The 13436-nt window shown below is 39.0% G+C and overlaps 1 protein-coding gene across 1 annotated transcript; it reads right to left on the bottom strand.

The window, feature by feature from the left end:
• Window positions 1-67: 67 nt before the first annotated feature.
• LOC133474954 (guanine nucleotide-binding protein subunit alpha-14-like) lies at window positions 68-11075 on the bottom strand. The gene is made up of 7 exons (XM_061767160.1): window positions 10296-11075; window positions 4158-4342; window positions 3945-4099; window positions 3188-3316; window positions 2994-3123; window positions 2074-2227; window positions 68-1034 (listed from the first exon to the last, which is right to left on the bottom strand). Exons 1-7 carry the CDS (start codon window positions 10492-10494, stop codon window positions 844-846), a joined length of 1143 nt encoding a protein of 380 aa, XP_061623144.1. The 5' UTR covers window positions 10495-11075; the 3' UTR covers window positions 68-843.
• Between the last annotated feature and the right edge of the window lie 2361 nt (window positions 11076-13436).

Below are 13436 nucleotides of genomic sequence, written 5' to 3'. Positions count from 1 at the left end.
CACCTCACAAACCCTTAATGAGTACATAAAGTTTTTTATTGAACATGAATACAAATTCTTTTTCCAACCACTCCTGAGATTTTAGCCAATGCACAACTTGGGTTATTTCATGTAAACATTAAATAAATAGTAAGGCACCAACAAGGATGAAGCTAGCAGTGTTAATAAAATTGCATTTTTTTTTTTAAACACTCTTAAAACAACTGCAGAAATTAAAATCTTTTGGCTAATTTTATTGTATTTTACAATGATTAAAAACAAAAATTTCCTCAAATAATAGCCCCTGCTCAAATAGATGGTAAGCCCCGCAACTAATAAAATAACACCAACCTGTTGTACCGTGTTTCCTCAAATAGTGGCCTGTGCTCTAATCGACGTGGCACGCCAAATAGTCATAGTTTGAGAAAAAATCATGCCATGCCTTAAATAAAGAAATGTCATGTTTTACAGTGACACCTTGACTTGAGTGCCCCAACTTATGAGATTCTTGAGTTACACTAAGTATACTAATTACTTTATGAAACCACTTTATTTCTTTACATTCTCTTTTATCATCTTTTAATGTTGTTTCATGCAATACTGCTATTTTACGTTATAAACGCATGAGACAAAAACAGTTTTGGCGTCTGGAACGGATTAATGGCATTTCCATTTCTGTCAATGGGGAACAATGATTTGATAACAAACTTGGTTACAGAATGAATTCCTCTTGCACCTGTGGCCACTATATGAGGAAATGTGCTACCTTTACTTCTTCTGACAATTGTAAGTGTAAGTTGATTAAAAGAAATAATATACAGTCGTATAAAGGGGGGTAGTGTGTAAAGAATGGGAGTTTGGTGTTTAGAGCAGGTTGAAGACCTGGAGGTTCTGTCTCAGGATGGTGTCCTTGACTGCGGCGAACACGAAGCGGATGTTCTCCGTGTCGGTGGCACAGGTGAAGTGCGGGTATAACTTCTTGTCCTTGTCCGGGTTTTGTTCCTGGTACATCTTCAGGATGAACTCCTGAGCCGCACACGCGTCCTGACGAGGCCCTGAACGCCACACACGAAATATTAGCCAAAACACGGACTGTGTTTGTATTTTGTGTACAGTAATCCACCCTCCATCACAAGGATTACGTTCCAGACCAACCCCACAATAAGTGAAATCCACGATATAGAAGTACCCTATTTAAATACACATTTAAAAGTCACAAATTTGAATGTTTGTGCTTTAATGTTATGAATTTCTTTTATTTTTATCTGAAAAGTAAAGTTATTGTAGTTTTGATCTTTTTTGCTGAAACACATCACTGTCCGTCGAAAAGCATGTAGATTGGTCAATTTATACTTTTTATTTTGGTTGGTGTTCAGATAAAACCAAAAGTATCACAAAATATGCAGCTCCAGGCATTTTGTTTTTTAAATATTTTTAATGAAAATATGCAGGAAACTTTTTTATGGTTGGTTTTTCAGGTAAAAATAAGAAACGTATTTTTGTGGCAGATAATTGCTTTAATATGAGTTTTGTTTTTATCGGAAAACCAAAAGACACCAAATAAAAACAATAATAGACAATTTAAAAAACTAATCGGGAGCTTTTTTGCAGAAACCCAAATTTAATTTTCGAACAAAAATTGGATGACAAACTTTTTTTTTTTTTGTTTGTTATATCAGAAAAGCATTTTTTTCAGACCAATAAAATGTGGAGATAGAGGTTTGAATTTTTGTTGAGATTTCAAGCATGCACTGAACTGCAACCAAATTGTCAAAGTGTACGGTTGTTTGGTGATGAAGTCCTGCCTCTACTAGCAGGGGGGGGAATAAAATCTTTATGGCCACTCACTTTATGGGTAGGGTATGCATAAATTAGCCAGTGGTGACTTTGTGCAAGATCCATTCATTTGCAGTCTGGATTCAGATCTGTCTCAGTCTGAGCTAACGTAAATGTGCTTTTGTTGTTGAAGAAGAATGTGTTTTTAAGAGCAACAACAATGAAAAGAGTTCAACCAGTATTTGCTCTAACAATGCTAACAGCACTAATTTGTAATGTCCAATCAGATTTGTGATAAGGATTCTTGAACTGACTAACCGGAGAACTGCGGAAAGTAGTCGGCCAGATGGGAGTTCAGGATCTTCTCCTGGAGGATGTCGGTTTTGTTGAGAAAGAGGATGACGGACGAGCTCTGGAACCATGAGTATGTGATGATGGTCCTGAACAGGGCCTTGCTCTCCTCCATGCGGTTCTGACGAAATACGTCACATTGTCGTCGGTCAAGTCGGGAGCTTTAGTAAAGCGTTTTGGGGTCATGTTTTTGCTTCCTTTTTTTCTGGGTCAGGTTTTGATCAGGATTTCTTGGGTCGTGTTATTGGTCATGATTTTTATTTTCTTTGCGTCACATTTTGGGTTCATTTTTGTATGATGTTTTTGGGATTCATGTTTGTGATCATGTCTTTGGTTACCTTTTTGGTCATATTTTCTCTCCTCATTATTTATCATTTTGGATCATGGTTTTAGATCATGTCAAGTTTTTGGTCATTTTTTTTCGGTCCTTGTTTTTGATTGTGTTTATGGGTTACGCTTTTTTGGTCATGGTTCAGGTCAGTTTGTGGGTCATGTTACTGATACTTTTAGTTTTTGGCCATGATTGTTAGTTATTTTGGTGGAGCACATCTTTGGTCATGATTTTTATTCAGTTTGTGGGTCAAGTTGGTGTGTTCGTCATTACTTTTAGGAATGTTTTTGGTCTCTTTTGGGTCATATTTTTGGAAATAGTTTGTGGCCCTGTCTTAGGGTCATTTCTTGGTCATGTTTTGGGGCTTTTTTTTGGGTAGGTGCTTTGTTGGGCATGATTTTTGTCATATTTTGGGGCATGAGTTTGATTCATTCTTGGGAGCAGGTTTTTGGTCACATTTTAAGATTTTTGGCTTTGGTGATGTTTTTGTTGATGGCTTTGGTCATGGACTGACATAATGAGTGGCGATGGTGCCCGTCTGTCCGTGCACCCTCACCTCATTGTCGCACTCCACCAGCACCTGGTCGTACTCGCTGAGCGCCACCAGGAACATGATGGATGTAACGCCTTCGAAGCAGTGGATCCACTTCCTGCGCTCGGACCGCTGACCGCCTACATCCACCATCCTGAAGCCACAACGGGAAATTGGTATTTTTGTTTGTATATACTGTCCGGTATGCTGGGCGGTACCTGAAGATGACACTCTCCATGTCGAAGGGGTACTCGATGATGCCCGTGGTGGGAACGCGGACCCGCAGGATATCCTGAAGGTTGGGTACGTAGGAGGGCTGCGAGATGCGATCCAGCTCTGTCAGATAGCTGGAGGATCGTGCAGGAAAATTTGGTTTTATTGTCATGTGTGAGGGCTCTAAACATATGGGTCATGTTTTTCAGTCACGGTTTTCCCAGTCAGGAGGTCAGTCATGATTTTCGTCCATGGGTTTTGGTCAGAATAATTTTGTCACGTTTTTGGCTTAATTTTTTGGTAATATTTTGGTCATAGGTGTGGTTATGGATTTGGATTTTTAGTCAGAATTATTTTGTCCTGATTTTTTTTTTTTTATGTTTTTTGTCGTTGGTTTTAGTTATACTTCTTGTTTTTCATCCTGATTGTTTTTTTTTTTCTTTGTTTTTTTATCGTTTTGGTCATGGGTATTGGTCAAGGGTTTGGCCACAGCTTTGGGTCACGAATTTTTTTTTTGTTAATGGTATTTCGTAATGATTTGCTCAATGTTTTTGGTCATGGGTTTTAGGTCATGGTTATTGATCATGATTTTTTGGTCTTTTTTGTTTTATTTTATAAATTTTTTTTTTTTTTTTGTTTTTTTGTTTTAAATCAGGATTTTTGAAACCATTCATGTTATGCTTTTTCGTCAGGATTATTTTGTCACATTTTGATGGGGTTTTTCAGTGACGTGTCGTTTTGGTGACCGGGCTCGAGCCTCACTATTTGGTGGAGTCGGACAACTGGTACTCCCGGCGGCGATCGAAGCATTCCTGAAAGCCGCCGTCGTTCCACAATCTCCTGATGGCCGCCGCGTACTCCTGATCCAAGTGGTCAACTTTGACCACCTCGACCTCCAGCAGGATATTGGCGCTTATCTAATGTGGAGAATCCATTAACACCGTTTGCGTTTTATGCGATACAGAGAGTCGATACCTGCTGGTGCGCGTCGTGGAAAGGGATGTGCAGCATCTCCATGGCTCGGATCATGGTCTGCATGGACGTGTAGATGTTTTGGTAGACCAATTTAGCATATTTGCATTTGTCCTCCTCGTTGTATCCTCCTCCGTGGATGATCCGCATCTGTTTGATGAACGTGCTTTTGCCGCTCTCGCCCGTGCCTGGGACACAATTTTGTGCAGGTTTTTGGTTTGGTTTTCTCGTGACATTTGGTCATTTTTGTTAATGGTCATGGTGATGATTTTAGTCATGATCTATGGTCAGGGTTTATTGTCATGTTTGTTCGTCTTGTTTTGTTTTTTTACCTTGATTTTTGGTCAGGGTCATGGACATGTTTTTGGTCATGGTGATTATTTTTGTCATATTTTTGGTCATAATTTTTAGTCATGGTCTGTGGTCATGATTTTTGGTCCGGATTTTTGGTCTTTTGTTTTTATCTTGATTTTTGGTCAAGGCTGTGGTCATGGTCATGTTTCTGCTCACAAATTTTTGTTGTTTTTTTGTCCGGATTTTTTTGCCTCAATTATTTTATCTTGATTTTTTATTTTTTTTGGTCAAGATTTGGGTCAGGGTTGTGGTCATGTTTTTTGGTTGTAAATTTTAGTCAAGGTTTTTGGTCATGACTTTGTATCCGTTTATGTGTTTGGTCATGGTCATGTTTTTGGTCATTTGTGTTCATAATTATGGATTTGGTCATGGTTTTTTTATCACATTTTTTCATGATTTTTGCTCATCGTTGGGAATAGAACAACTACTGTATGTTCTTACCAACTTACGGTGGTGGGAAGTGGCATACACGTGCAGACTCACACGCGCACCCAGAGAAAGTTGCATGATTTGGTTGCATTTTATTTGACTGCCAAAAGCCAAAAGGATCTCAGGCAAACAGCTGCAACTGGATGTGAACTTTTTTTTCTTTTTTTTTTAACTTCCACCGTGTTCTCCTTCCATTATGTGATGGCACTTTCTATTTTTAAACACCTTTTAATTTTGTAAAATGTTTTTTCCCTCATACTTTGTATTTTCTGTTTTTATATAATTTATAGTTTTGAATGTGACGCTCATAAACTGTGGACTTGGACAGTACGGTAAGGATTTGATCATAAATAATAATTTTTAAAACAGCTCAAACTTAATTCCCCCCATTTTCATATGAAACAAATAATTATTCTTTGCATCTTGTTTTCATATAAAAATGTGGAGTTACTATACATGTTTTTCATTGACTAGTGATGATGATTTTTAGCCCCCTGCCGTTGGGATGTCTTAAGAAAAGTTGCCAGCCGACCTAAGCAAACAAATACATTTGAATGCATCTTGTTTACAAGTCAAGTTGCTTGGAGGGGCTACAACGAATCACTGAGCTTGACGCGCTTGTTAACATTTCCGTGCAAACAATACATATGGACAGCTGGTTGGGCAGTCGTTCACTAGCCTTGATATCCACCTTAAGATCTGCGTACTACTGTCCACTTTTTTCTCACTCGTAGAACTTCAGCACACTAGAAGGACAACTACTGTACATGTTACTAGTGAGGCAAAACTGTGCACTAATTCTACTAGTTCACACTTAGCACTTCAGTAGTACTACTAGTAGCATGCAGATGTCAACTAGTACACATAATTTAGGGCACTAGTAGAACGACTGTGTCTTACTCGTAATGTTTTTTTCCACTACTGCCTGACATTTCTGCACACTAGTAAGACAACTACATGTTACTAGTAAGGTAACTAGTAAAACTGCACTAGTTGACAATGGAGAAGTACACAATACATTGGTAAAAGGAAAAAAAAAAAAAAAAAAACTTGTCAGAGAGAGAACTTATCCAATCAGAGAAGATGTTGGCCAAAGGTTTGAGTTTTGCCGACAGCACAAGTTCCGATAGTTGATGTGATCACAGCGACCGAATCAGCTGTTAGAAATAACAAACTAACAGAAACCGAAGGGGAACAAATCAGGTTAAAAGTGTCTGCAGCACCTTCGAACGCCAAAGCCCCCAACCTCTCCCGAGAGGATAGAAAAGTGTTGACATCGCTGAGGAAGGCTGAAAACATCACAATCTTGCCAGCAGATAAGGGGAGATGCACACTAATCCTTAACACAACAGATTATCATAACACACATGAAAGACTCAAAAGAGACCCAATCAGCAGGTACCAGAGGAAAATCACTGAGAACGTGCAAAAGTGAGGATCCTTCAACCCTGCACTTTATTACCAGCTATATCTATTAGAGACCATTTCTGGCATTTATGGTCTGCCAAAAATGCACGACGAAGGAGCACCTCTCAGACCCATTGTCAGAACCATCAACTCTGTTACTTAGAACATTTCTAAGTATGTGGCCAACATCCTAGCACTCTTGGTTGGCAATAGTACACACCACGTCCAAAACTCAATGGACTTTGTTGATAAGGTCAGACCTAAAGCTGGATGAAAATGAAACTATGGCTTCATTTGATGTCACCTCTCTGTTCACATGCATTCCAACCCAAGGCTTAGTTAGGACGCGCTAGCCAGTGTTTGTGTGGAAGACTCAACTATTTATGCTCCAATTTAGAGGCTTGCCCCACACCACGTATGGAATCATTCTTTTGGAACGCAAAAAAGGGGGAGAGCCATTAAGCCGCCTGGCCATTAGGCCGTTGTCTGTCCACCAGAGTCGTTGGGGGGGAAACTGCCTCATTGATATTCCATTCAGTTGTAAAGTGGTCGTGGGGTTACCTAACGGCCATGCTGTTTGTTGGAGGCAGAATTATTTAGTTGCTTTGGAATGGACGAAAGGACGGCATTGTAAGTGGGAGACGTGATGCCTCCCCTGTTAAGCGAGGTTTTTTCCACCTTTGTTTATATAGCCTCTCTCACCTCTCTTTCAAACCATCTGTCCTCCCTGTCCAGAATAAACACATTTTTGTCCTCAGAAGAGTGCTGTCTCTCTTGGACGTGCAGATAGACTGCTGAGTCTTGACCTGAGGTGTTTGCCCGCCTCTGTTGTGCCATTTTTCTGCTCAGTGGTTGCTTGGTTTCCCCAATGTATGTATCTGTATATTCCTCACTGCACTTTTCTGAGTATGTGGTGTCCAGCCTTTGTCTCAAGGTGTTACCAGCTTTAAAGTGTACCGGAATGTGGTGTTGGATGAAAATCCTTCTGAGTTTCTCGATGCATACGGAATGACAATATTGTTGCATCTGCCACTCTTTTCGTTCTCATCCACTTTTTTCATCCTCATCCAAATGACAAATGACCAGTTGGGGTAACCACAGGTTTGGAGGGCCTCCCTCACGTGTCTGTGCGCTTTCTCTTTGGCCCGTGGGCTGCTCGGAACGTGATCAGCTCTGTGTTGTAGGGTACCGATAACGCCCAGTTTGTGTTGCTGAGGGTGGTATAAAGTATGCTGTATTTCTATGCTGCTGCTTACAGGACACTAGGACACACACACGAGCTTTTGTTTGTTAAAACTGACCACACACACATGCACTACAGGCATACTGATAACATTCAGGCTGAGAACAAGCAAGAACCGGTTTGATAAGGAGCCGCTGAGTGGACTGACTGTTACTTGAAAAGAGGACTCACTCGGCTTCCAGATCCCATGAGAGATGTGCTGTGTCTTCCACTCAACCATAACCTTGTAAACTTGTATTTCCTATTTCGTTCGTCTCCAATGTGGACATGCAAACTAGAACTCGCAGACATTCCAACAGCTTCTTCCCTCTTGCGATCAACTTCTTAAACACCTAACCTACAATTCCATTACAACATGCTGGCAATTTTTTGACTTGAGTTCGTTGTCACATTTCTGTGGGGCCAATTATGTATTACTCCTGCACTCACTGTAGTTGTCTCGCCACGCTGGACTATTTGCATATCTGTTGTTGACCAATACTGGCCACTCATGCCAGAGTAGCATCTGCTCCATTTGCAGAGGAGCATCTTCAACATTGTCCCAGATTATCGCACTACTCGTCACTTTAAACCGCATACACTCCTTGAAGTCTCGGCGCCCTTTGCACAATGGTCATTGCGCCGGACTATTGCAATATTAGTCATTCAAACTGCTCTAAGTGCTAGAGGACTCTGCATCTTTTTGCACAATTGTCAAAAAAATAAATAAAATGTACCGGCATTACCAGATAACTAGCAACCCTTTACTGCTCAGAGACTGACAAAAAAAAAAAAAATGTCTTATTGTCTCAAAAGTGTTCTCTGTCAATTGACTGTCTGTTGTCATACTAGAGCGGCTCCAACAAATTCCTTGTGTGTTTTTTGGACATACTTGGCAAATAAAGATGATTCTGATTCTGATCACAGTCCAAAAAAAGGCAACTTAATGGCTTTGACATCCACACGGGTGAACTTGATTCTATTGTTCACTGAGTTCATGTGTTTGGTGAAGGCTTGCACTTCTTACCTTTTGATTTTAACCCATGTGCCATGCCCATATCTCGACCAATGACTTGGACTTGTTCCCCTAAAAGAGTTCAGAGCTCTCCTTTCTATGTCCTCCATGTACAGGTTTGCTACGATGGGGAATACCGGGGAGTCCAGAGCACAACCATGTTTTTGTCTGTAAAATGTTCCCATGAATTTAAAATATGTGGTGTTAAGACAACGTTCCAGCAAGTGGCACTTCTGTTCCGGATTAAGTGTGGACCTGTCTTAGAGGCTTTGATCAAGCTGGAGCTGTTGCCTCACAGTTTCCAATGACTTTATATACACAACTGTACTAGAGGCAGCGACGTGACACCTTTTTTCTAAAAGGGAACCTACATTGTGTCCGTTAGCTTAAGGTTTGTTTTGCATGAGTTTGCATGAGGGGCAGCCACAGTCCTCGAACGCACCACGGCCGCCACACCCATGTCGTTACCTCTTGTTACCAAAACAAATCTCACAAAATGTTTGCGAAGCAAGGTGGCAATGTAGAAGGAAAATACTGTGATTAATTAATTAACTCAATAAAAGTAAGAATCTTTTTTTGTAAGTTCCGATCTCTATTTGTTAATGTTTGAGAGCATTTTAGCATGAGCTTCATTACTACTAAATGGGCACTCACTGGCCACTCTATGAGGTAAACCTCTGCACAATTCAATGAGAGACAATTTAAGAATTGTATCAAAGCTGATTCCTTTGCTAAATGAAATAAAATAAGGGATGGGGAATGTCATGAAAATGAAGTTAAAAAGAAACAGAATAAGAGGTAAAACCTTAATTAATAAAATAAGTTGTAATTAAATTCACAAATACAATTTACTTGAATTTTAAAATTCTAATAAAATAAGATTGGTAAATAAATTTGAAAAAAACCTAATGCTTTTTAAACAATAGAAAATGAACCAAATAAAATAATAATAAATTAATAAAATACAATAGAATTTAAACACTAGATAAGCCATAGATAGGATTAATGAAAGAAATGATTCATGTCAATTAAATGAAATTAAAAAAATCTATTAACTTATAAAATATAATCAAAATAAAATGTAGTACAATTTTAATTTAGAAACTGGATAAGCAGTTACTGGAGAATGAAATATGATTACATGAATAAAATAACTAATTTAATTACATTTAAAAACTAAATAGGCAGAAGAAAGTTAATGATATAATAAAATACATGAAGAAAACTTGACATTTAAAATACAAAAATGAATTAAAACTGAATACAAATCATAAAATACAATTAAATGTAGAAAAACAGGATAAGCAGTACAAAATTAATGAACAAATGGAATTTAAAACAATTTAAAAAGCAGTAGACATATGACAATTAAAAAAATCTTTTTATGAATCAAATGAATGTTTATTGTTGCGATTGTAGTTCATAATGTGTGTACAGCTGGATTGCATCAGACAGCTGTTTCTAATATTTTGGTGACATTTCACGCCACGAGATGGTCAAACATTAGAAACAGCTCATGTCTGATGCAGTGCACTTCTACTTCACTGCCAACTACAATAAACTCACTGTGTCCATCAAACGTGAGCATTAATGAGTTTCTAAATGCAAAATACTCTCATTCTGCCCTGTGATGGCCCACTGAAGGTCAATGGCTCCTCATGTCCTGACCACACACACAATTCAATTTCATCCTGTTAAAATGTGTACAACTCACCTAAGAGGAGCAGTTTAAGCTCCCTGCGACAGTTGTTCTTGTCTCTCCTCAGCTGCTTCTCGATTTCGTCGCTGATGTCCTGCCTCTCCCTGGCCTCGGTCGACATGCAGCATCCTCCCATGTTTGAGCCTTGTGGACACGCGAGTGTTGGCGCGCTCTCCTCCTCTTCCTCACTCACGGCAAGGTCTTGAATAAACATGACGAGGTGTGGCGACTGCGTCGTGGCCGGTTGTAAATATTTGTAGCTATATGTTCACCAAAATACTGTATGGTACTTGACAAAAACATAGAATAATAACATTAAGAATTAAACAGTTTGTGCATCATGATTTAATGCTGCAATTCAATTCATTGTGCTGCTCCTGTTGTGTTCACCTTGGCCACCGGGAGGCAGTATAATACAGTCATGCATACACACAAGAGTTGTACCTCTTCTTTTACTTCTACTGTAAGTGATTCTAAGATGCTGTCATTTTTCATAGAGGATAAAGAATAATGGTGGCTGGTCAATAGAGGGCGCTAGGGTGCTGCTCCACTGCTGCTGTGTCAGCTTGATGAGGACAAAAGTGAATATAAAAATATTACAAATTATGTAATATTATGTCCATCTATAGTTTTTAATGCATATGATAAATAGTCATATACAGTTAATGAATAAAATGTATTTGTTTATATCTACGTTACATACGTTTTCACATTGACTTATTAAATCTGTGAAATGCGCAGTGGGTTCCTGTGCAGTGCAAAAAGATATTGCTGAGGTATAGGTCGGGAATTCCAGTGCCCGAGCCTATAGCGTTCAAGGATGTTACCGTTAACCCCCCCCCTTCCACGGGCTGAGTCAACCCATCCTTTCCACTCACATTCTGGGGTGATCAGCCAGTCTGCAGAGGCGCAGGTGTTGAAAATGACGGTACTCAGAGTGGAATAGCCATTTTTTTTATTTCAAAGCAATTTTTAAGTTTACGGCTTTCCTTACCACTTTATAAAATTGTTGCCTGTGCTGTGAAATCATGTTTGACCAGTAATTAACCACTATGGCTGAGTAGTAGAACCCATGGTGTTGTGATGATTTTGGAAGCATGATTTGAATTCCCTCACTGGAGTGACATTGTGTTTAGTTATGACTTTTAAAAAAAAAAAAAAAAAACAACAACATTGAAATACCTGCCATAATTCAAATATCATGTAATACTAATTTAAAAATAAAATAAAATAAAGACAAATGCTAAAATCATATGCAATGACCCAATACGCTGACAGCAACAACAAAAGGTCACGCATGTACACCCTCCCAAAGTGGGGCGGACACGCTGGGATGTACTGTATAATCTTAAAGTGTAAGAATTTAAAATAATAATAAAAAGCTGAAACATAAAATGAAAAAATGGTTACAAAATAATTATAAATAAAAAATGCTGTTCAGCTAGAAAAGACCCAATATTATTTTTAAATCTTTAAATAGAAGTAATCTTTTAACAGAATAGCCACTCGAAACACTGGACATAGAACCGTGTCATCATATTCCTCTTTATGTACTTCTGAAGCTGAACAATGTTTCTTTGCTGAGAAATAAAACGCCCCCCCCCCCCCTCCCAAAAAAACAAAATGTACATTCTCCTCTTATAAAAGGAAACCAAAAACATGTAAATAACATTTTCTTTCAGAAAAAAAGCCATTAGACGTACAATTACATAGATACATATTTTTCGAATACCGCACATTCAATCTGCCAAAACAAACAAAAACGTAATGATTACAAAGCCAACAAAGATGCTGCCATATATATATATATATATATATATGTGTGTGTGTGTACAATGATTATAGCATTCATAATTGCACTATGCCTCAATACATGTAAATTACAGGCTTGTGTTCTTGGGAACAAACAAAAAAATACTCCAAAATGACTCAAAGTGGGAGGGGGGAAATTGGCCAATCAGAAACTTTGGTACAAACTTCTATCACACGTTGCCCTCGTTCAACCTAGCAACAGTCAGCCAGGCTGTGATTGGACAATCCTAAAAATGCTCGGCGATTGCGGGGCGGGGCTTGTGGCAAAGCAAACATTTGGCTCCCAAGGAGTGCATACTGTATGTGTGTAGAATTGACTGCTTTTGGCATCTTAAAATAAACACAATAAAAGGTGTTAATGTGGCACAGTTGAAACATCCATTTTCATCTAACGCCTAACGTTTTCGTTAACAGTTCACCCGGAAGCAGGCGGCGGGAAGGGGAAGCTAGCCAAAATGCAGACAGAATCAAATCTGCACTCGTGTGGGAGGCCGTTTCAGCATTTATTCGATATCCAGTTTCATGTCCAGTTTTCCCCAATACCGTATGACATTTCTGCTAGGATAACTGTTAACAAATGCTACTAGTGTGGCAAAACTACACATTAGTTGACGTCTGCACACTACTAATGCAGCACTAGATGTTAACTAGTAGAATTTTACAACTTCGCTGGTAGTACTGCACGAGTATCACACAGTTGACAAGTGGCGCAGTTTTTCCTAATAACATGTAGTTGCCCTACTAGTATGCAATGTACTAGTACATGGCCCTTGAGCCGGATATCAAGGATCTCAAATAAATGCTCATAAAGCCGTTTGAGCATTTATTCCATATCCTAGTACACTCTGTCCTCACAGGTAAGACAATTCAGGGCACTAGTTTAACAACTAGTAGTAGAATGAAAGCATCTTACAGGTAACCTTTTTTTTTTACCCAGAACTGTATGACATTTCTGCCCACTAGTAGGACTACATGTTACTTGTGAGCCAAAACTACTCGTGGGCATTTTGGTGGTACTAGTTTGGTCCAGGCTACTAGTTGGTGACATATGTCAACTAATTGGGCCGAGTCGTGTTTCTTGTGCAGTTCAGTAGTTTGTTAGGTTTAATTGCAGACTGTTAGGCCAAAAGTGGCACTAGGAATGGAAAAATGTAAGCTAGTTGTTGTACTCGTGGGCTAAATTGTCTTACTAGTGAGGTCAAACAGTGTACGAGTACCTCAAACTGGATATCAAGGCTATAGAATAAATGCTCAAACGACTTTCCGTGCATTCCTACTTAATTACATGATTTTAGCTTTTGACTACAAATGTGGATAAGACATAACTAGTCTGTTTTCTTCATA

This window comes from Phyllopteryx taeniolatus, chromosome 3 (assembly GCF_024500385.1).
Source record: "Phyllopteryx taeniolatus isolate TA_2022b chromosome 3, UOR_Ptae_1.2, whole genome shotgun sequence".
Lineage (NCBI taxonomy): Eukaryota > Metazoa > Chordata > Actinopteri > Syngnathiformes > Syngnathidae > Phyllopteryx > Phyllopteryx taeniolatus.
Note: the sequence above shows the minus strand (reverse complement) of the source record. Positions and strands in the feature narration are given on the sequence as shown.